This window comes from Hyla sarda, chromosome 3 (assembly GCF_029499605.1).
Source record: "Hyla sarda isolate aHylSar1 chromosome 3, aHylSar1.hap1, whole genome shotgun sequence".
Taxonomy (NCBI): domain Eukaryota; kingdom Metazoa; phylum Chordata; class Amphibia; order Anura; family Hylidae; genus Hyla; species Hyla sarda.
In genome coordinates this window covers 306,695,965-306,719,856 of record NC_079191.1, presented here as the reverse complement: position 1 = coordinate 306,719,856, position 23,892 = coordinate 306,695,965, and the positions used below count along the sequence as shown (strand labels likewise).

The 23,892-nt window shown below is 43.2% G+C and overlaps 1 protein-coding gene across 8 annotated transcripts in view; it reads right to left on the bottom strand.

The window, feature by feature from the left end:
- The window catches only part of PCNX2 (pecanex 2), a 357,339-nt gene that overhangs the window by 297,196 nt on the left and 36,251 nt on the right, over positions 1-23,892 (bottom strand). For 7 of the 8 annotated variants that reach the window (XM_056567003.1, XM_056567002.1, XM_056566999.1 and 4 more), the window contains 3 exons: positions 23,309-23,439; positions 8,687-8,774; positions 6,225-6,348 (listed from right to left, as the gene is read on the bottom strand). In XM_056567003.1, coding sequence (XP_056422978.1) covers positions 6,225-6,348; positions 8,687-8,774; positions 23,309-23,439 — 343 coding nt within the window. Of the gene's footprint in view, positions 1-6,224; positions 6,349-8,686; positions 8,775-18,554; positions 18,781-23,308; positions 23,440-23,892 lie in introns of those variants that run through there. The other variant, XM_056567006.1, reaches the window with a different exon arrangement.

The window sequence follows — 23,892 nt, the reverse complement described above, 5'->3', positions numbered from 1 at the left end:
GATACAAGTAGTATTAAGAGCCATTGCTAATATGTTACTGCTGCCATTTGCACAATGCGGGATCTAGCATACAGAGCCTCCTTTCCCCTTTCCCCTCTGTTCCCATATGCCCGTCCACCATTAATATTTATGGAGGAACCTTCACCCATGTGTGCGCACTGTGAGTGGGCATATGGAATAAAGGGGAAGGAAGCATGGAAGTTCTGTATGCTGGCTTCTGCCTCAGTTGCCCAAAGGACAGTATTAGTGTATTAGCAATGGAACCTAAAAGTTCTTGAATCTCCTCAACAACGGCATCGATCAGAGTAAGTTATATCTAATTTTAACTCAGTTCACCTGCACTATAACAGTTTAGTGTTAATGATTTTTTAAATGTGCTTTTGATGAAATTATAATAATAAATACTTATACATACAGTAAATGATAATTGATAGAAGTACTTACATATGGGGGCGTGGCCTGGAGCCGAACAAAATGGCTGCACACTGATCTCGCTCCTGCTCCCTGAGGCTACAAATTTGCTTTTTTACTGCAGTGACCCGGCCGTTCTAGATGGAGAGAACCTCCCTACGGCGAGCAAAGCTTTCTCCCACTAACCGGCAGTCTTCTGTCCCTCCAGGGGCCATCACCCACTACCTCCAGGCACCCTCCAGGTCTGGCCTGCAAAGTCAGTTCCCCATTGTAGGTCCTATGTCCGGCCTGCAAAGCCAGTTCCCCATTGTAGGTCCTATGTCCGGCCTTCGTTCCCGCTCCGTGGGACCCACTCCTCCTCCGCTGTCATCCCTGCAGGGGCCGTGGGACTGTCTGATCTCCCAAGCACCCCTTACCACCGCTCCAGTACTTCCGGTCATGGACCTCCCTGCCGCCTGGCCTTCTCCTCCCTGCTCAGCGGCGGATCCCCCGGACCTCACTGTAGTTCCCACCACTACTGACCTGCAGTACGCTGAGCCTCTGGCCATCCCTACAGCCCCGGTGAGTCTGCCACTTTCTGTAACATCTGGGGAGGTGGGCTCTCCTAGCAGCGCTCTCCGCTCACCCCTTTTGGGAGTCCTAGTCTCCTCCTCACCCCTGCAGGGAGTCCCGGTCTTCTCCTCATCCCTGCACTGTAAGGTGCCATCTTGGGCTGCAGTGGTGCAGGGCTCCTCACTGTCTCCTCCCTGTACTCGGACACCTCCAGCTGGACTTCTCACCCCTGAGGCCCCCTTTCCATCACTGCTGGCTACCTCATCTGGACCCTCTGCACTGCAAGGGGACTAGTCCATACCACCTGCCTCCCCTCTGAGTCCCTCTGCGGAGACCTCCCCTGTTTGCACACCTCAGCCAGAACCCCCCAAGCCGCAAAGGGCTATGGCGACCAGCAGACTTAATGCTGGGCCCCCAAAGTTCTCTTCACAGAAGCACTACCATGGAGTTTTGTGAGCCTCAGGATGGTAAAATGCCGTGGGACACTATGTCTGATACGGAGTTGGAGTGCTCAGGGGTCCCTACACCTTCTCCTGCTCCTCCCAACTGGAGTTAGCTTTTATCCCAAATTCCCACCAAAGAGGACTTCCACTCCTTAATTGTTGAAGTTAAGGACACCTGTAGGGTGGAAATCTCCTCCCTCCGCCAGGATCTCCAGCATGTCTCTGACAGGGTTGAAGGATTGGAGGGTGCACATGATTCTACCATGGCTTATATCGCTCAACTCCAGTCTACTATGGCCTCCCAAATGGAATTCCTCAGTGATTTGCAAGGTCATGTGGAGAATTTGGATAATAGGGGAGGCGTAACAACATACGGGTGAGAGTTTCCCCGAAGCGACCCGAGAGGAGGATTTCCATGTGACTTTGGAGGCTATATTCAACCTTATCTTAAGTGTACCCTCCTTTCATAAAGATCAAACTGGATAGAGCCCACAGGGCTCTCTTCCCCAAGCCTGTTAATGGTCCCCCAAGGGACGTCATCTGTCGTTTCCAGCTCAACAAGGCGATTATGGCCAAAGCCCCTAGGAGCCCCTATTCAATTGTTCCAAGATCTCTCCTTGCTCACCCTCCGGAAATGGCAGATGCTTCATGCATCAAGTGCCCTACAGGTGGAACTTTCCATTTGCCCTGAATGCTAGGAGGGTTGGATGCTCTGCTGTCCTGCGATCTTTTGCTGACCTCCCAGCCTTCTGTTCTGCGCTGGATTTGCCTGTTCCTTAGATGAATCTCACTACACACTCCTCTCCCTCCGGTGTGGCAGCCTGTTCACCCCCGTAAGTATGGTCCTCCAGGAAGTCTACCTCCTCGGCTCCTCAGAGCCTTCTGTTAGTGTCTTCGTAGTCGGTCTATGGAGTTGATTCCAGAATTCTAATGTGGGGGAAGTTGTGAGGGATTGACTGTGTTGTTCTTTTTTCTTTATTTCCCTAGGCTGCAAATGCAGGCCATTCTTTGAACTTTAGTTCTCCACTGACTTCAACATGAATATGTTCTATACTATTTGCTTGTTTACATGATTCCCATATTTATGCATATTTGGTCACCTGTAGTTTTCATGCTTGTGTCCTACTTGCATGGCCTCGGGACGGGAGGTTTATTCTTTGAGTGGCTGTCCTCTGATGGCGTTCTCACATTTTTCCTCCTACAAGGCTGTGACAATGGTCTGGATCTCTTTGGGATCCAAGTTGAAGTTGTTCTTACATCTGGTCTTGGCCTCTGCATTGACCAATTGTTCAATGGTTCATTTTGTGATCTGTTGTTTGTGTTTTGTCCTCAATCACCTTGTTGTTGTATCTGTTTGTCTTTGTGTCCCCTTCTGGTTTCCTCCCCTTTGTTCTCCTTTTTCCTTCCTAGGTTCCTGTACTTCTCATCTCTACTGCGGTGGTCCGGTTGGCACTCCTTTCATTTGGTTCTCCCGGATGGTCCTCCTGGCTTTTTGGGTGAGTCTTTATTAGTTGTTTTATCTCCCTACCACATCAAGGTGGTTAAGTGTGACTCAGTGAACGTTAAGGGCCTTAACTCCCCCCCCCCCCCCCGCCCCCTAAATGGCGGCTTTTGCAGCGGGAGTTACTTACGCTGAGTGCCAATATTGTTTTCCTTCAGGAGACACATTTTAACCACTCTGGATCCTTCCAATTTCTTCAACACCTCTATCCTCAGGTCTTTTCTGCTACTTCTGATAGGAAAGTGGCTGGAGTTGCTATCCTCCTCTCTAGATCGTGCCCGCTGCAATGTGAACGGATCGTTCTTTTAGTTTTTAATCTCACCCCCATAGATTACACACTCATATTGAATATTTTTTTGGCAATCTACCGATGGTTCACATGCTTTCGGATGCCTTCTTAGAGCCCATTTCCTGGTCTGATCACTGTCCTGTTCTTCTTTCCTTTTCCCCTTCACCCTCTGTTCTCCGGCGCTGTCACTGGCACCTAAATGAATCTTTGCTTAAGTCTCTGCCTTGCCGAGAGTCGATTCAGGCTTATCTGACTGAATATTTTTCCACCAACGAGGGCTCGGTTTCCTCTCATGCCATCCTCTGGGTTGTCTGTATTGCGTTTGAAATGGGACCCCATGGCTCGCTCTTGGGAGCGTAGAGCGTGCATAGCTCACTTGGAGGCCCTCCTGCTGTCTTCTACTTCTCTCTCGATTCTGAGGCGATTGGTGGCTGCTCGGGCCCAATTGAGTGAGCTTGCCCTTCATAAGGTTGAGCGGCAATTGTTGTACCCTAAACAGAAATATTATGAGAAAGGTAATAAGGCCCATACTATGTTGGCCAAACGACTAAGGGACTGTGCAGCCACTCGTTCCCCCTCGGCCTTAAAGGATTCTTCAGGTGTTCTTCACTATCATCCTGCTGATATTTGCACTATTTTCGTTCATTACTCTGACCTTTACTCCCTGCCTTCTAAACTTCCATTTGATCCTGTGGAACGAGCTGCGGAACTTGACTCATATCTCTCACGATGCGGGCTGCCGACTTTGTTGGATGCTGATCCTGCTGTTTGGAATGCCCTGATTACCCCTGAGGAACTTCAGGAGGTTCTCAAGTCTCTTACTGCGGGTCGCTCTCCTGGCCCAGACTGCTTTACTTATTTGTATTATAAGACTTTTTCTTCTGTCCTTCTGCCTAGCGTTGTTTCCCTTTTTACCTCTTTCATGGGGGGGTGAGGAGATCCCGCAGTCTTTTCTACATTCTTTGATTACCTTGATACCCAAGCCTGGTAAAGATCCCCATGATTTCTCCAGTTACAGACCCATTGCCCTTATTAATTCTGATCTGAATCAGATCCATAAGGACCAGGTTGGCTTTATCCCTTGCCCCCAGGGGGTGATAATACCAGAAGGGTGGTGGATCTCGTTGACTTGATCAATAGGAGATCTGAGCAAGCCTTGCTTCTTAGCCTCAATGCTGAGAAGGCCTTTGATAGGCTGAGGTGGCCATTTCTCTTTACAGAAATTTGGTATCACTGGTAACTTCCTAACTGCACTCAGGGGTCTCTATTCTTTTCCTACTGCCTCTCTTAAACTCCCTCATGCTCCTTCTTCTACTTTTCCTTTGTTTAATGGTACTCGCCTGGGATTTCCGTTATCCCCACTGATTTTTGCTGATTGATCCCCTTGTTGCTATGATTCAGGGAGACCCGGATATCACTGGCATTGCCCTTCACAATAGGGAATTTAAGATCTGTCTATTCGCTGATGATGTCTATCTTACTCTTTCCCGTCCTTTGCTGTCTCTACCTAATCCCTATCGGGTTCTTCATGAATATGGGGTGGTCTCTGGCTATAAGGTTAATTTATCTAAACCAGAAGCTCTCCCTCTCAATCTTCCCTTGCCTCTTTCTTCCCATTTGGGTGCTGATTATTCTTTTAAATGGTCTCCTTATGCTATTAAATACCTGGGCATCCATATTCCTCCTTGTTATTCCTCTTTATTTTACAATTTGGGCTATTTTGTTGGGCTGATGTGGTGGATCCCCTCTCTCATTCTCTGCTGTCCTTTGACCTGTTGGTCTCTCGCAGGGGCTCCCTCTGTCTGAGCGGTTCAGTTACATACAACTCCAGGACTATATCACCTCTTTGTTGCGCTCAGTGGTTGTCTCCCGACCCACCGGTTTTGGAAAGTATTTCCGTAATGGATCTCAGGCATGGAGACTTCTCTCTGATATTTACTCTCTTCTTCTACATCCCCCTGATTATGACCCTCCTCTGCATCGCTACATGTATCGTTGGGAGGAGGTTCTGAATACAACCATTACTATCCAGCAATGGCAAGTTATTTGGGAACAGGCATCAAAGGCCTCTATCTGCACAGTGTACAAAGAGACGCAATATAAGATGTTGATGGGGTGGTAACATACATTGCTGCTGAAAAAGCTAAATCCTACTATTCCTCCCCAGTGCTGGCACTGTGGTGTGGGTTTAGGCTTGGTTTATCATATTTTTTATGAGGGGGTCCTGCCCAATTATAGTGGACTATTGGAGTATGGTACAACATTTGCTCTCTGATGTCTTGGGTATCTCGGCCCCCTTAGACCCTCTTCACTATCTTTTGCACCTGTCTCATAGGGCTTTATCGAAGAAACCTTTCAAGCTTTCCATGCACATAGTCTTGGCAGCAAAAACCCTTATAGCCAAAAATTGGAAGAAGACCCTTCCTCCTCCTGAACTGGAATTGCTAGCCTGTATACGCGAGATTCGCTCTCTGGAATATCTTACGGCTTCCTTGAATAACTCTATGCCTTTGTTTCTTTCCGTGTGGGAACCATGGGACCGCTTTTCTGACAGCCAACCCCCATGAGAAAATGTGTTATTTCATATGACCTCTCTCTCCCCCCCCCCCTTTCTTTTCCCTCCCTTACCTCCCTCCCTTTAGGGTCTTGTGACTAGTCCTTTGTGTTAGTCCTGTGGTTCTTATATGGTACTTCTTCCCTCCCCCCCCCCCCCCCCCCCTTTCCCCTGTGTTTGTCTGTTTAGTTTCTGGTGGAGCTTAGATGTTCCTAGTTTAAACCCCCCTGAGGGGCGGCGTACTTATCTTTTTATATTCCTGTTTTTAAAGGGCTGTTCTTGCTACTTGTGGTGTACCTATACTGATACTCAGTAGTTTATTCTCGTGCTCTTTAATGTCACTTGCCGACTGTTTGGGGTTACTGACTTCATTTGTTTTCATTTGTGATTTATTCTTTTTCTTTTTTTTGTTGTCTTTTTTGTTTATTATATGAAAAAATCTTAATAAAAAGTAAAAAAGTAAAAAGTACTTACATATGGTGTTCCACACCTGCTTGGTTTCGCAGTGACTACTGAGGCTTGTGATTCTTCTTCAGGATCATGAGAAAATAGTCCATGATTTCCTGATGTTTCTTCTTCTGAGTTTAAATCGGTATCACTGTAAAATATACAGATTAGCTTAGTTACAGCAAAATATAAATTATTCAAATACAGTAATATTACTTTTAATTTATTTCTAACTGGATAATTATGTAAAATGTCACAATTTCAGAAGATGGAGTAGAGACCAATTTTGCCACTTTACATTTACATTTTTACATTAGCATTTTATTGTAGCTTTTTTTCTTGTGTATAATAAAGCCTTTTCTCCCAGTTCCAAAATTCAAGAATATCTTAAATTCTACCACCTATCTTTTCCCTCTAAAGGGTAACTTTACTAGTATAATCAATACTATGGTTAAAAAGGACCTGTGGCATCTTCAAAACACTTCAACTCTCATCATCCTTGGTCGAATACATAGGATTATGGTAGAGAACCCAAAATACAGATGTTTCCCAGTAGTGGTGACACTAGGGTGCTGGAATTCACTGGGAACAGGATTTGTGATGGCTCTAGAACATACTTCACTTTCACTCTTCTGAGCAAACACCTCTAACGGCTTTCTGGCTGCAGGCTTTTATAAGGAAATCTTTTAGAACCAGCAATCTCTGGGCTGTATTTCATGGCACAAATCTAATCAATGTGCTGGAATTAACAATATTTGTACAAGTGCAAAACTGCCCAATTTTTATGAACGTAGAAAATATTGTGCGAACTCCTGCTAGAGTAAAATATTCACATAAAAAGGAGTTTGATTTTGCCACTTTGTGCTGGCACAGGGAATGATACATTCCGCCGTGTGCACACCTTTCACGTGCCCCTTAGGGAAGGTATGCATGTTCATCAGGTTTCAGAAAAGAACTGTAGAGGGTCAGCTCACCACCTCCGTATGCATAAACATCCAAGTAGCAGAACCATAGATTCCTGGTTGAAGCACAGAGTAAAACAGCACTTCCAAGTCTGAGCATAGTAATGAGAGATATGTGGACTTATGGCTCCCAATTAAAATACAAGACTTTATTGTAGCATGTTAAAATCTTCACAAGTAGACCATGGTACAGAAAAAAAAAAAAAAAAACGCAAATTAAAGGCCAGCATGTTTTGACCTGTTAATAGATCTTAGTCATTATAAACAGATACAATACACTTTGTTTATATCCAACTACTCACAGGTGAAATGCTTGATTAGGTTACACCCACAGTACGTCATTGGCTAGGTCCATACCCACCACACACAATAAACAAAGTAAAGCCTAACACACAATGTGCTGAAGATAATAAATATTAATATATGAAAAAACAATAATATAAAGGTAATAAATAATGCTATCAATTTATATATATATATATATATATATATATATATATATATATATATATATATAGATTAGTTAGGAGTAGCCGTATTAGTCCAGTGATGCAAAAAGCAAAATCATCGGTAGTTGCAGTATCTTGAAATACCTTTTTTATTGGACTAACAAGATTATGTAGAGACAAGCTTTCGGGATTCCTCCCTTTATCAAGTCATAAGCACTTCTGAGCTCACAAGGAGCTCCTTGTGAGCTCAGAAGTGCTTATGACTTGATAAAGGGAGGAATCCCGAAAGCTTGTCTCTACATAATCTTGTTAGTCCAATAAAAAAGGTATTAAAAGATACTGCAACTACCGATGATTTTGCTTTTAATATATATATATATATATATATATATATATATATATATATGCTAAGTCATTACAATAATTCAAACCTTTGGGGAAACGTGTATCTAGGCACAATATCCAAAACGCTTCATGTTTGAATACATGTCTGCTCCAGTCGCCTCCTCCATGAGGTGGATGCACCCTTTCTATGCCAGACACTTTACATCAAGGAATGTTTTCGTCTGTACTTCTACAAAATGTTTGGTAAGTCCTGACATGGATTTAGTATTAGGTTTAGTAATGTCGGGTATATTAAAGTGCTCTTGTATTCTAATTTTCAACTTTCTAGTGGTACACCCAACATATTGCAGATTGCATTCTTCAAATGTAATCACATAAAGGATGACATAGTGTGGGCATAACCTTATCAAGCATTTCCCCTGTGAGTAGTGGGATATAAACACAGTAAGATATTGTATCTGTATGCTATGACTAAGATCTGATAACAGGTCGAAAGGCGTTGGCGTTTCATTTGCAGTTTTATTCTATTTCTGTAATATGGTCTACTTGTGAAGATGTTAACATGTCCACATATATCTCCTTGTTTCTGCATCAGGTTTCAGAGCCTAAAGCAAACCCAGCACTCTGAATAGAGAGACCAACCAGTTTTGTTCTCCTGATATCTTCTGATAGCTTAAAACAGCTGACAGGTCCTCTTTAAATGTAAATAGGAAAGTACCAGTGAAAAGCTTACTCAGATATAGAGGCACATTTCGGCTTCATTGTCTCACAATATTCTGCACTCTGATTTACGTCCATCAAGAAAATCGGTCTGCTATTTTCTGTTAAGGAAAAGCAAACTAAACTTAATACACATCTAGGCAATGTCTTCAAATATAGTTGTTTATACATATCCAACATTTAGAAGGCATATTTTGTAATATAATATAACTTGGTAGAAGATTGTAATTTGTATATTCCACACTGAGAGAAATTGAGACATGGGTGCTCATGCTAGACTGGGGTGCAAAGTCAAGGATCCTCTGGTTTTCACCCACAAGGAGGCAAACAGGCTAGGAGCTAGTAATAATAGTATTTAACCTTTTAATGACCGCCGATACAGGCATGGCAGGAGCTCGGGTCCTGAATGAAATAACAGCTCCTGTTAGATTAACCGCTTATATGTTTTGGTCAAACCATGATAGCTGCATGTGCAGAGTTTTTGAGCACCAATCACCCATTTGGTTTCCCAGTGATACCCTGGGTACCCTGCTATGGCTTGCCATGGGTGTCTGCATACCCAGTCTGCATACAATTACATTTTTATTATTTATCCATCACAGTGAATACTGTAAAAAACAAAAATAATATATATATATATATATATATATATATATATATATATATATATACACACATACCGTTTATACTCGAGTATAAGCCGACCCGAATATAGGCCGTGGCACCTAATTTTACCACAAAAAAAACGGGAAAACTTATTGATTTGAGTATAAAATGAAGGGAATGGTGGGAAATGAAGCAGCTACCTGAAATTTTTCAAGAAAATTAAGAATTTCTCACAGAAAAGGATTGCAGTAACACATGTTTTGCTATACACATGTTTATTCCCTTTGTGTGTATTGGAACTAAACCAGAAAAGGGAGGGAAAAAAGCAAATTGGACATAATGTCACACCAAACTCCAAAAATGATCTGGACAAAATTATTGATACCCTTTCAAAATTGTGGATAAATGAGATTGTTTCAAGCATTTGATGCTCCTTTAAACTCACCTGGGGCAAGTAACAGGTGTGGACAATATAAAAATCACACCTGAAACCAGATAAAAAGGAGAGAAGTTCACTTAGTCTAATTGTATGTCTGTGTGTGCCACACTAAGCATGGACAACAGAAAGAGAAGAGAACTGTCTGAGGACTTGAGAACCCAAATGTTCAAAAATATCAACAATCTCAAGGTTACAAGTCCATCTCCAGAAATCTAGATTTGCCTTTGTCAACAGTGTGCAACATTATCAAGAAGTTTGCAACCCATGGCACTGTAGCTTTTCTCCCTGGGCGTGGATGGAAGAGAAAATTGATAAAAGGTGTCAACGCAGCATAGTCCGGATGGTGGATAAGCAGCCCCAAACAACTTCCAAAGATATTTAAGGGGTGCAGGCTCAGGGAGCATCAGTGTCAGTACAAACTATCCGTCAACATTTAAAGGGGTATTCCAGGCCAAAACTTTTTTTTATATATCTACTGGCTCCGGAAAGTTAAACAGATTTGTAAATTACTTCTATTAAAAAAATCTTAATCCTTCCAATAGTTATTAGCTTCTGAAGTTGAGTTGTTGTTTTCTGTCTAACTGCTCTCTGATGACTCACGTCCCGGGAGCTGTGCAGCTCCTATGGGGATATTCTCCCATCATGCACAGCTCCCGGGACGTGACATCATCATTGAGCAGTTAGACAGAAAACTTCAGAACCTAATAACTATTGGAAGGATTAAGATTTTTTAATAGAAGTAATTTACAAATCTGTTTAACTTTCCGGAGCCAGTTGATATATATAAAAAAAAGGTTTTGCCTGGAATACCCCTTTAAATGAAATGAAACACTATGGCAGGAGACCCAAGAGGCCCCCACTGCTGACACAGAGACATAAAAAAGCAAGACTACATTTTACCAAAGTGAACTTAAGTAAGCCAAAATCCTTCTGGGAAAACCTCTTGTGGACAGATGAGACCAAGATAGAGCTTTTTGGTAAAGCACATCATTCTACTGTTTACCGAAAATGGAATGAGACCTACAAAGAAAAGAACACAGTACCTACAGTGAAATATGTGGAGGTTCAATGATGTTTTGGGGATGTTTTGCTTCCTCTGGCACTGGGTGCCTTGAATGTGTGCAAGGCATTGGCGTGCGCACGGGGTGTGCCGGGTGTGCACAGGCACACCCTAATCACCGCGGCCCGCTGCTGCAGGACTTTTTTTTTTTTTTACTAAACCCCAGCCCCACCGGACATCCCCCCCTGTCACAGCAAACCTAGCTTGACAACATACACGCCCTCCCCTCAGCCTCGTCTTGCTGGAGGAGCTGCAAGACCACAACACACCTCGCCCCACCCCTCACGTTGCTGGAGAAGCACTGTGAGATCCAGTACCACCTGCCTCACCCCCCCAACCACAACCACATTGCGGCTGCTTTTTTGCTTACTTCATCCTGACGAGGAGCGCTGCTTCCTCCCCCGAAGTGCCTCTCTCTGCCTCAGCTGCTGCGCTACACATGTCTTCAAATCAGGGTGAAAAGGTCAGTCACAAATATCGGCCATTCCTGTCCTCAGAGCCTCAGCCGGACAGGGAAGAGACACTGACCTGGTGAGGCTCCTTTCATGTGTGATCTGTCTGCTAAAATGTGTATCTAATCCCCCAGTGTGTGATCTATCTGCTAAAATGTGTATCTAATCCCCCAGTGTGTGATCTATCTGCTAAAATGTGTATCTAATCCCCCAGTGTGTGATCTATCTGCTAAAATGTGTATCTAATCCCCCAGTGTGTGATCTGTCTGCTAAAATGTGTATCTAATCCCCCAGTGTGTGATCTATCTGCTAAAATGTGTATCTAATCCCCCAGTGTGTGATCTGTCTGCTAAAATGTGTATCCAATCCCCTAGTGTGTGATTTGTCTAATGAGCTGTGTATCTAAACTCCCCATGTGTGATACTGTTTGCTGAGCAGTGTATCGAATCCCCCATGTGTGATCTGTCTAATGAGCTGTGTATCTAATCCCCCATGTGTGATCTGTCTGCTAAAATGTGTATCTAATCCCCATGTGTGATCTGTCTAATGAGCTGTGTATCTAATCCCCCCATGTGTGATCTGCCTGCTAAAATGTGTATCTAATCCCCCATGTGTGATCTGTCTAATGAGCTGTGTATCTAATCCCCCCATGTGTGATCTGTCTGCTAAAATGTGTATCTAATCCCCCAGTGTGTGATCTGTCTAATGAGCTGTGTATCTAAACCCCCCATGTGTGATACTGTTTTCTGAGCTGTGTATCTAATCCCCCATGTGTGATCTGTCTGCTAAACTGTGTATCTAAACCCCCCATGTGTGATACTGTTTGAGCTGTGTATCTAATCCTCCCATGTGTGATACTGTTTGTTGAGCCCCTATATCTAATTCCCCCATGTGTGATCTGTCTGATGAGCTGTGTATCTAATCCTCCCATGTGTGATACTGTTTGCTGAGACCCTGTATCTAATCCCCCCATGTGTGATACTGTTTGCTGAGCCCCTGTATCTAATCCCCATGTGTGATTTGAGCTGTGTATTTGATCCCTTTATGTTTGATATTGTCTGCTGAGCTGTGTATCTAATCCCCCTATGTCTGATACTGGTTGCTGAGCCCCTGTATCTAATTCTATAATGTGTGATACTGTCTCTATCTAATACTGTTACATGGTCTGCTAAACAGTGTGTCACCCTAGTAGTAAGGAGATTACATGAGGAGGAGGTTTGTTACAGTGTGTCACCCCAGTAGTAAGGAGATTACATGAGAAGGAGGTTTGTTACAGTGTGTCACCCCAGTAGTAAGGAGATTACATGAGGAGGAGGTTTGTAACAGTGTGTCACCCCAGTAGTAAGGAGATTACATGAGGAGGAGGTTTGTTACAGTGTGTCACCCCAGTAGTAAGGAGATTACATGAGGAGGAGGTTTGTTACAGCGTGTCACCCCAGTAGTAAGGAGATTACATGAGGAGGTTTGTTACAGTGTGTCACCCCAGTAGTAAGGAGATTACATGAGGAGGGGGTTTGTTACAGTGTGTCACCCCAGTAGTAAGGAGATTACATAAGGAGGAGGTTTGTTACAGTGTGTCACCCCAGTAGTAAGGGGATTACATGAGGAGGAGGATTGTTACAGTGTGTCACCCCAGAAGTAAAGGGATTACATGAGATGGAGGTTTGTTACAGTGTGTCACCCCAGTAGTAAGATGATTACATGAGGAGGAGGTTTGTTGCAGTGTATCACCCCAGTAGTAAGGAGATTACATGAGGAGGAGGTTTGTTACAGTGTGTCACCCCAGTAGTAAGGAGATTACATGAGGAGGAGGTTTGTTACAGTGTGTCACCCCAGTAGTAAGGAGACTACATGAGGAGGAGGTTTGTTACAGTGTGTCACCCCAGTAGTAAGGAGATTACATGAGGAGGAGGTTTGTTACAGTGTGTCACCCCAGTAGTAAGGAGATTACATGAGGAGGAGGTTTGTAACAGTGTGTCACCCCAGTAGTAAGGAGATTACATGAGGAGGAGGTTTGTTACAGTGTGTCACCCCTGTAGTATGGAGATTACATGAGGAGGGGGTTTGTTACAGTGTGTCACCCCAGTAGTAAGGTGATTACATAAGGGGGAGGTTTGTTACAGTGTGTCACCCCAGTAGTAAGGTTTGGCGTGTCAAAGGGCAGAGCCAATGTGTGGGGTCAAGGGGGTGGCAAAATTAGCTTTCGCCTAGGGTGCCAAAAGTCCTTGCACCAGCCCCGATCATGTATGATTGTGACTGTCTATTATATGTAGGTTCACAGCTCAGAACTACATTCCCATCATGTGTGATTGTCTATTATATGTAGGCTAGATATAATAGACAGTCACAATCATACATGGCAAAACCTAATTTTGACAACCCTTTGGCTCCGCCCATTGAACCCCTTGGCAAATATAAGATCAGGGGTAGAATTAGACCCGTAAGCCTCATGGTAAATTCTAGACTTGTCCTCCTCCCTACAATTATAACTATACTGCACCTAATGTGGGGAACTATACTGCACCTAATGTGAGGGAACTATACTCCACCTAATGTGGGGAACTATACTGCACCTAATGTGGAGGAACTGTACTACTAACCTAATGTGGGGGAACTATACTGCCAACCTAATGTGGGGGAACTATACTGCACCTAATGTGGGGGAACTATACTGCACCAAATGTGGGGGACTATACTGCACCTAATGTGGAGGAACTGTACTACTAACCTAATGTGGGGGAACTATACTACTAACCTAATGTGGAGAAATTATACTGCACCTAATGTGGGGGAACTATACTACTAACCTAATGTGGGGGAACTATACTGCCAACCTAATGTGGGGGAACTGTACTACTAATCTAATGTGGGGGAACTATACTGCACCTAATGTGGGGGAACTATACTGCACCTAATGTGGGGGAACTATACTGCACCTAATGTGGGGGAAATATATTTCCATCCTAATGTGGGAGAGAGATTTATACTGCCAAACTAATGTGAGGGAACTATGCTGCCAACCTAATGTGAATACAAAAATATAAAATTGTACTATTCTGATCCCTATAGCACTTTTATTTTTCTGTATATGGAGATGTACGAGGGTCATTTTTAGCGCTGTAATTTGTAGTTTTTATCGGTACCATTTTTTTTTTTTTGCTTTTTAGATATTTGTTATGGTATTTGAAGTGACCAAAAACGTGCTAATCTGATTAGTGCACTATTACGACTTTTGGGACCCCACTTCTGATTTTGCCGAGGGCCATGCTAAGCCTAAAACTGGCCCTGGATCCAATCCTCCTACATTATGCAAGCAGGAGTGTGTGTGTGTGTATATATATATATATATATATATATATATATATATACATACATACATACACACATACATGAACACACACACGCGCGTGCGCGGAGTGAGTTTGTGTTTTAGGGTGCACACCCTAATGCAATAGGCTGCGCACGCCTATGGTGCAAGGCATCATAAAATCTGAGGATTATCAAAGGATTTTGGGTCGCACTGTACAGCCCAATGTCAGAAAGCTGGGTTTGCATCCGTGATCTTGGGTCATCCAGCAGGACAATGACCCCAAACATACGTCAAAAAGCACCCAGAAATAGATGGCAACAAAGCGCTGGAGAGTTCTGAAGTGGCCAGCAATGAGTCCAGATCTAAATCCCATTGAACACCTGTGGAGAGATCTTAAAATTACTGTTGGGAAAAGGCGCCCTTCCAATAAGAGAGACCTGGAGCAGTTTGTAAAGGAAGAGTGGTCCAACATACCGGCTGAGAGGTGTAAGAAGCTTATTGATGGTTATAGGAAGTGACTGATTTCAGTAATTTTTTTCCAAAGGGTGTGCAACCAAATATTAAGCTAAGGGTGCCAATCATTTTGTCCAGCCCATGTTTGGAGTTTGGTGTGACATTATGTACAATTTGCCTTTTCTCCACCTTCTTTTGGTTTAGTTCCGATACATACAAAGGGAATAAACATGTGTATAACAGAACATGTGTTACTGCAATCCTTTTCTGTGAGAAATACAAAATTTTCTTGAAAATTTTCAGGGGTGCCAACATTTACGGCATGACTGTACACACATATAAAGCCCCCATATATATATATATATATATATATATATATATATATATATATATACATATATATACAGCCCCCATATACACACATACACAACACCCATATATACACAAACACAGCCCCGATATATACATAGCCCCATATACACAGCCCCCATATATACACATACACAGCCATCATATATACACAGTCCCCATATACACACATACACAGCCCCTATATACACACATACACAGCCCCATATACACACAGCCCCCATATACACACATACACAGCCCCCATAAACACACATACACAGCCCCTATATATACACATACACAGCCCCCATATACACACATACACAGCCCCCATATATACACACATACACAGCCCCCATATATACACACATACACAGCCCCCATCTATACACATACACAGCCCCCATCTATACACATACACAGCCCCCATATACACACATACACAGCCTCCATATACACACATACACAGCCCTCATATATACATAGCCCCCATATACACACATACACATCCCCCATATACAAACTTACACAGCCCCCATCTATACACATACACAGCCCCCATCTATACACATACACAGCCCCCAAATACACACATACACAGCCCCCATATACACACATACACAGCCCCCATATACACACATACACAGCCCCCATATACACACATACACAGCCCCCATATATACACAGGCCCCATACTAACACATACACAACCCCCATATACACACATACACAGCCCCCATATACACAAACATACACAGCCACCATATACACACATACCCAGCCCCCACATACACACATACACAGCCCCCATATACACACATGCACAGCCCCCATATACACACATACACAGCCCCCATATACACACATACACAGCCCCCATATACACACATACACAGCCCCCATATATACACAGGCCCCATACTAACACATACACAGCCCCCATATACACACATACACAGCCCCCATATACACAAACATACACAGCCACCATATACACACATACACAGCCCCCACATACACACATACACAGCCCCCATATACACACATGCACAGCGCTCATAAGGAAATACCATTAAAGGATACCTCCCATCGTAACTGAAAAAAGATATACCAAGAACAACCCTCAGTCCTCAGCCTTTTTATTGTGTATGTTAAAGCACTCTGTGACATATATTAAAAGAAATGCTGCTGGTATTGGCTCCTACATTATGTAACTAGGAGAGCTCTCCTTAGTGTTATTAAGATATACTGCCTGGGCTGCCATAAAATAAAACAATAAAGGGGACACACCTGCCTTTGCTCCCTTGGTGTCCCGTAAATGGTTCCATTCCTCTGCTGGGGTCTTCTTCCTGCTTCTGCTGTAGCTCAGTGCGTCACGCTGTTGTTCAGCAAATCGCTGACTGCAGCGATGTTCCGCCTCGGCCGCCAATAGGCTGACCGGCAGTGTTTCCCACTGAGCCACAGCCGAAGCAGGAAGAAGACGCTGGGGGAGCAAAGGCAGGTGAGTCCCCTTTATTGTTTTATTTTATGGCAGCCAGGGCAGTATATCACTCTAGCATAAGCCGAGGAGAGCGTTTACAGCATGAAAAAATGTGCTGAAAAATTCGGCTTATACTCGAGTATATACGTTATACCAATAAAAATTTTAGAAAAAGAAAACACACAACACACTCACATACAGAAAGTAATGGGTCTTGGAATTTGCCCCCCAAAAAAATGTATGTTGCTATTGTGCCAAAACAGTAAAACATATAAATAAACTATATAAACTTGGTATAAAATTGTGTAATAGGGCTGATAAAAAGCTATGAAGTTATTTTTACTGAATGAAGTAAATTTTAAATGCAAAAAAGTATGAACAAACTTATATTTTTCCAATTCCCTCTCAAAAACAGTTAGCAAAAGTAACATAGTTCATAAGGTCGAAAAAAAGACCAGAGTCCATCAAGTTCAACCTATAACCCTAAAGAGTCCCTACTGAGTTGATCCAGAGGAAGGCAAAAAACCCTCATACTAGAGGTAAAAATTCCTTTCTGACTCCAAATATGGCAGTCAGAATAAATCCCTGGATCAACCTTCTGTCCCTATAAATCTAGTATACATAACCAGCGATGTTATTATTCTCCAAATATGAATCCAGACCCGTTTTGAACTCTATCACAGAGTTCACCATGACCACCTCCTCCAGGTGAGAGTTCCATAGTCTCACTGCTCTTACAGTAAAAAATTCCCATCTGTGCTGGTGTAGAAACCTTCTTTCCCCTAAATGTAGAGGATGCCCCCTAGTTACAGTCCTGGGTATAAATAGATCATGGGAGAGATCTCTGTACTGTCCCCTGATATATTTATACAGAGTTATTAGGTCGCCCCTAAGCCTTCTTTTTTCTAAACGAAATAACCCTAATTCTGATAATCTTTCTGGGTACTGAAGTCCTCCCATTCCCCATATTACTCTGGTTGCCCATCTTTGAACCCTCTCCAGCTCCACTATATCTTTCTTGTACACTGGTGCCCAGTACTGTACACAGTATTCTACGTGTGGTCTGACTAGTGATTTCTACAGCGGTAGAATTATTTCCTTGTCAGGGGCATCTATGACCCTATTGATCCACCCCATGATTTTATTTGCCTTGGCAGCAGCTGGCCGACACTGGTCGCTACAGCTAAATTTACTGTTAACCAAGACCCCTAAGTCCTTTTCCACGTCAGTTGTCCCATGTGTTCTCCCATTTAATACATAATCCCAGCCTGGATTTTTCCTCCCCATGTGTATTACCTTAAATTTATCAGTGTTGATCCTCATCTGCCACTTCCTAGCCAAAATCTCCAACCTATCCAGATCCATTTGTAACAGTGCACTGTCCTCTATTGTGTTGACCATTTTACAGAGCTTAGTATCATCTGCAAAGATTGCTACTTTACTATTCAACCCTTCTACAAGGTAATTAATGAATATATTAAATATAATAGGACCCAAGACTAGAATAGGACCCAAGTAAACCAATAAGATATATGAACCCCAAAAACTACACATTGTCCTGCAAAACAAGCCCTCATATGGCTCCATTGATGGAAGCTCTTAAAAGAGTCCCTGTCACCATCTATAATTTTATTTTCTGTCCCTATCTGTTGCCCAACTATCCCTAACCCCCACCGTGCCTTTAAAAAACATTTTTCTAGCTTTAATTTTTTTATTTTTTTTTTACTTACCTTATTGCTCACTGTGGTTGGAGCTTCAAACCGAGGAAGTGGGCGTTACTCAGAAGGTGCAACATCACTAAAGCCTGCTGGGGGCCTTCTTCCGCTCTCTGCTCATCTATGCTGCGATCCCCATCAGAAGCGCACATAGATGAGCGGAAAATAGAGTGGCAGGCTGCTCAGGGGTCTCTGTCTCCCTGTTTAGCACTGCATGTGCTATACAGGAAGGAGGAGTATAGGAGCATCGTCAGACCTGCCGTGCTGCACTTCTGCTGAGACTTGGGACCGATCTATATAAAGAAAATAGCGGGTTTTTGTAAAAATAATAAGCAATTTAGTAAAATGCCCCAGTGTTCCCCAGAGTGCCCCAGTATGCCCCAGTGTTCCCCATTATGTCTGATTGACAGAGGCAGGCAGCAGAACTGTGCTTATCAATGTCTCGGCTGCACTGTCAGAGTTTGGACTCATGCCAGGCCGGCATAAGTCCAAACTTTATGGGAGACTTGTGGCCGGGACATCTTGGGAGACCCCTAGTGGTCATTTCAAAGAAAGCTAAAAAAAATATATAAATAGACATTTTTTTTAACAGCAATTCTATTTAAAAGTTGTTTATTACAATATAATAAACAACATATGAAAATTTTTTTTGGTGAGAGGTACTCTTTAAAAGGCAACAATAAAAAAATGTAAACAATTGCTTGGCTAGTAAGGCCCAGAATGTATGTCAGAGGAAGGGGTTACATAGCGCTAACATATTCCACGGTACTTTACAGTTCTGAGGCTTCATATAGACAAAAATCAGGAAATACAATATGGCATAATAATTATTCAAACAAGTGGAATGAGGGCCCAGCTAGCAAGAGTTTATAGTCTATGGGAAATACAGTTGAGACAAAAGGCAATTATTTATACAATGGTCCAGCCATCTTTTGTAAATTGAGTAAATCACATAAAGGTGGATGAACCAGTCGCAACCAATTTCTAAATGTTTTAAATGGGTTATCCAGGTAAAAGCTTTTTTTATATATATCAATTGGCTCCAGAAAGTTAAACAGATTTGTAAATTACTTCTATTAAAAAATCTTAATCCTTTCAGTACTTATGAGCTTCTGAAGTTAAAGTTGTTCTTTTCTGTCTAAGTGCTCTCTGATTAAACCTGTCTTGGGAAACGCCCAGTTTAGAAGCAAATCCCCATAACAAACCTCTTCTAAACTAAAACTCTTGCACGTCCTGGGCACGCTACAGCCCCCACCACCAGAGACAGGTGCAATTGAAGGTCCACTTAGCCAATCAATTAATGTATCCTCTATGCAGTGTGGACATCTTTAAAAAAAAATTACTTTCCACCAGAGCACCACTTTAGGGTATGTCCACATAGACATGTTTCCCGCTATGGGATTAAATTTTTTGTTGCAGATTTTCTGTAGTGGAATCTTTGCAGCTGAAAATTTGCGAGTAACCCGCTCATGTGTAGGGTTTGTTCACACACTTGTAACTAGCAATGGGTTTACCTCTATGGGAAATCCTCTGCAAGTTACGCTACCATTCATTTCTACAGGTCTGCTGGCAGACTGCAAATCTGCCACTATTGTGGACTGTCCACGGATACAAAAAAGTGAATGGAAACCCACTGCTAGTAATGAACATGTAAAGATACCCTTAAAGTGCAAGTACAGTGTTGGTCTCCCATCTGTTCTGTAAATATCATGCTGTGTGGTAAAGTTGCAACTGTGCAACCTTTAGCAAGTTCCGTGCACAAGTCCCAGTCATAAGAAAAGGGCTTGTGCACAGGACTCGCTGGGTGTCAAACAGTTGCCTTGGCAAAAGTACCAAGTTCATAGCATGAGCTTTGCTGGGATCCTGACTAATCACTAGAATGGGGTCCCATGCTTTTGAATCCTGCAAAATAAGGAAATGGACCAAACAGTCATTAAAAGACTATGTTTGGTTCATTAAGGGAGTAAAGGTAGTTTTTTATGCCCATATCATGTACACCAACCATTACTAGTTGCACAGCACTATTTGTTTTACTGCAGCGCAGATTCTTCTATATATTTCATAACAGTAACATGGTCATGTGATCACAAGTCTGATGTCCGTTCTGGATGAGCTAACTTCCTGTGAACTACAGCATGACATAATCACCTACCAGATTCCATCCTGCTAGCTATGAGACCCCTCCCCTTGCCCCCCCTGATTGTATTTCTATGGGATCACAATATATAGTAGCTATTCACCTTTTCTGAGGCTGTATTCACACATTGAGCTTTTTGCTGTGTTTCAGCTCTGTTATTCCTCAACAACAAAAACAGCAATATTTACCCCAATTGTACAAATTACGGTATAAAGGTGTCATTTTTGCCATGGTTATAGAAAATAGGAATTGAAGGTGTGAAAAAATAATTTTCACCTTATGGCAATACTTCTCAAAAAAGTTGACTTTGAATAAGAAAATGCATTAAAACTGTACAGAGTGAACTGACCTTAAAAGGGGTACTCCACCCCTAGACATCTTATCCTCTATCCAAAAGATAAGGGATAAGATTTTCTGATCGCGGGGGTCCCACCACTGGGAACCCCTGTGATCTTTCCTTCAGCACCCCCTGTAATCTGGTGCATGGAGCGAGCGTCGTTCCGTGCCTGATGACTGGCGATGCAGGGGCCAGAGGATCGTGACATCACGGCCCCGCCCCCTCGTGATGTAACATCCCGCTCCCTTAATGCAAGTCTATAGGGGAGGTGTGGCAGCCGTACTGTTTAGCCTTTAAAGGGGTACTCCGGTGGAAAACTATTTTTTTTAAAATCAACTGGTGCCAAAAAGTTAAACAGATTTGTAAATTACTTCCATATAAAAATCTTAAAGGGGTTCTCCGGTGCTTACACATCTTATCCCCTATGCAAAGGAAAGGGGATAAGATGCCTGATCGCGGGAGTCCCGCAGCTGGGGACGCCCGAGATCATGTAGCGGCACCCCGTTTGTAATCAGTCCCCGGAGCGTGTTCACTCCGGGTCAGATTACGGGCGACCGCAGGGCCGGCGGCGTGTGACGTCACGCCTCCGCCCCCATGTGACGTCACGCTCCGCCCAATGCAAGCCTACGGGCATTGAGGGGCGGAGCGTGACGTCACACGGGGGCGGAGGCGTGACGTCACACGCCGCCGGCCCTGCGGTCGCCCGTAATCAGACCCGGAGGGAACACGCTCCGGGGACTGATTACAAACGGGGTGACGCGTGCATGATCTCGGGCGTCCCCAGCTGCGGGACTCCCGCGATCAGGCATCTTATCCCCTTTCCTTTGGATAGGGGATAAGATGTGTAAGCACCGGAGAACCCCTTTAACCCTTCCAGTACCTATCAGCTGCTGTATGATGCTAAAGAAGTTTTATAGTTCTTTTCTGTCTGACCACAGTGCTCTCTGCTGACACCTCTGTCCATGTCAGGAACTGTCCAGAGCAGGAACAAATATCCATAGCAAACCTCTCCTGCTCTGTACAGTTCCTAACATGGACAGAGGTGTCAGCAGGGAGCACTGTGGTCAGACTGAAAAGAACTATACAACTTATTTTGCAGCACACAGCAGCTGATAAGAACTTGAAGGGTCTAGATTTTTATATAGAGGTAATTTACAAATCTGTTTAACCTTCTAGCAGCAGAAGTTTTCCACTGGAGTACCCCTTTAAGGTACTCCTTAAAGAGGGTAGGATTCATTTTAATATTTTCACTATAACTTTTTTTTCTACTTTTTTCGTACTCTGGGTTGTATGTGGGTTTATTTGTTGTGCTGCAATTTTAGTTTTTATCAGTACCATTTTTTGTTGTGATGGAACTTTTTGCTCGCTTTTTATAATTTTTTTTTCATATGATGTAACAAAAAATCAGCAATTCTGGTGTTTAGTATTTCATTTCTTTGACGCCATTCACCGTGAGGGATCATAAACATAATTTTTGAAAAGTTTGAACATTTCTGCACGCATTAAATAGGATAAGAGGGAATTTACATTTTAATTAAAGGGTTATTTAAAAGGAACCGGTCATGAGATTTTACCATAAATAACCCATGGTAACTCGTTATATATGGTAAAATCTTCTTCCTCACCATCCCCGGGAGACCTTCCTGCAAACAGGGATGGTAAGGATATGAAGTTAGAAAGTTTTCTCCATTGTCCCTGTAAGTAGACCTCTAGCGAGGAGCCATACTTAACTAGTTAACGCCCAGGTGGACTACTTACGGGGTGGTGGGAAACACTTCTAACTTCATATCCTCACCATCCCAGTGGGAAGGAATGTCTCCCAGGGATGGAGAGGAAGGTACTTTTTTATAACATGGCTCTGCAGGCTGCACAATAAGTTTGGCCATCCAGCACATCGAAGGCTGTAAAAGACCTCCGGTTGCCATTGCACTTATCGTACCCCCATAACGCAATCGTGGGGGTCCGTCGAGCCCACCCAAAGCCACTGGCACCTCCATTCTCACTATAGATGCCGTGATTGGCACTGATCACGGAATCTATAGGGTTAATGGCGGACATCAGCATGATCGCTGATATCCGCCATTATCGGTGAGTCTCTGACTGTTGTGCACAAAGTCGTGCGTTTATAGCGCATGTCCTTAAGGGGTTAAACTTGAACATTTGAATTATGTGTTATGCCTGATGAAGGCTCTGGTGCAACAGAGCCAAAAACATGTTTCCAATAAAATATATGATATTCGAAGTCCATGAGAGGAACTCCTTTATTGGTTGATGCCCCCAACAACTCCGACTCACCTTTACTTGTCTGTGTGTCATGTTGCATTGAGGCAGTTGTTCCACAAAGGACTTGTAAAACAGTACTTTCTTGCTGTGGTGGATGACTGCAAGTCACTTCATAGATGATCTTTTTTCTGGTGATCTGGCAACTTTATAAATAGACAGCATTTTAAGCCACAATATTAAGCAATATACTGAAAACTGCTAAACAACATTTTACAATGTAAAAACTGCATTTTGGACTGGTTAACATCTAGTTGTGTGTTTTGGTCACACTGTTCAATAACATACAATTTATAAAAGCATGTAGACGATAGTTTACCTTTAAAAGACTGACAGCAGCTATTGTATCGTATAAATGTTTCTTTCATGGAACAGCAAATGTTTCTGAGGTGGCAGTAGCAGAATACTGCTGCTGCCAAGTGTTTGAGCCTCTGAAGTGAGTCTTGGTTCTATATAACTGCAGGCAGCTGCCACAGTCAGCACCCTTCTGCCTCGACTCACAAACAGTGTAGCAGCTGGAGGGGGCCCCATGGAAGATGGGTGCCCTGGGCAGTTGCCTTGTTTAATGTTTTCACTTCAATGGGGTCTGCGGCAGATTT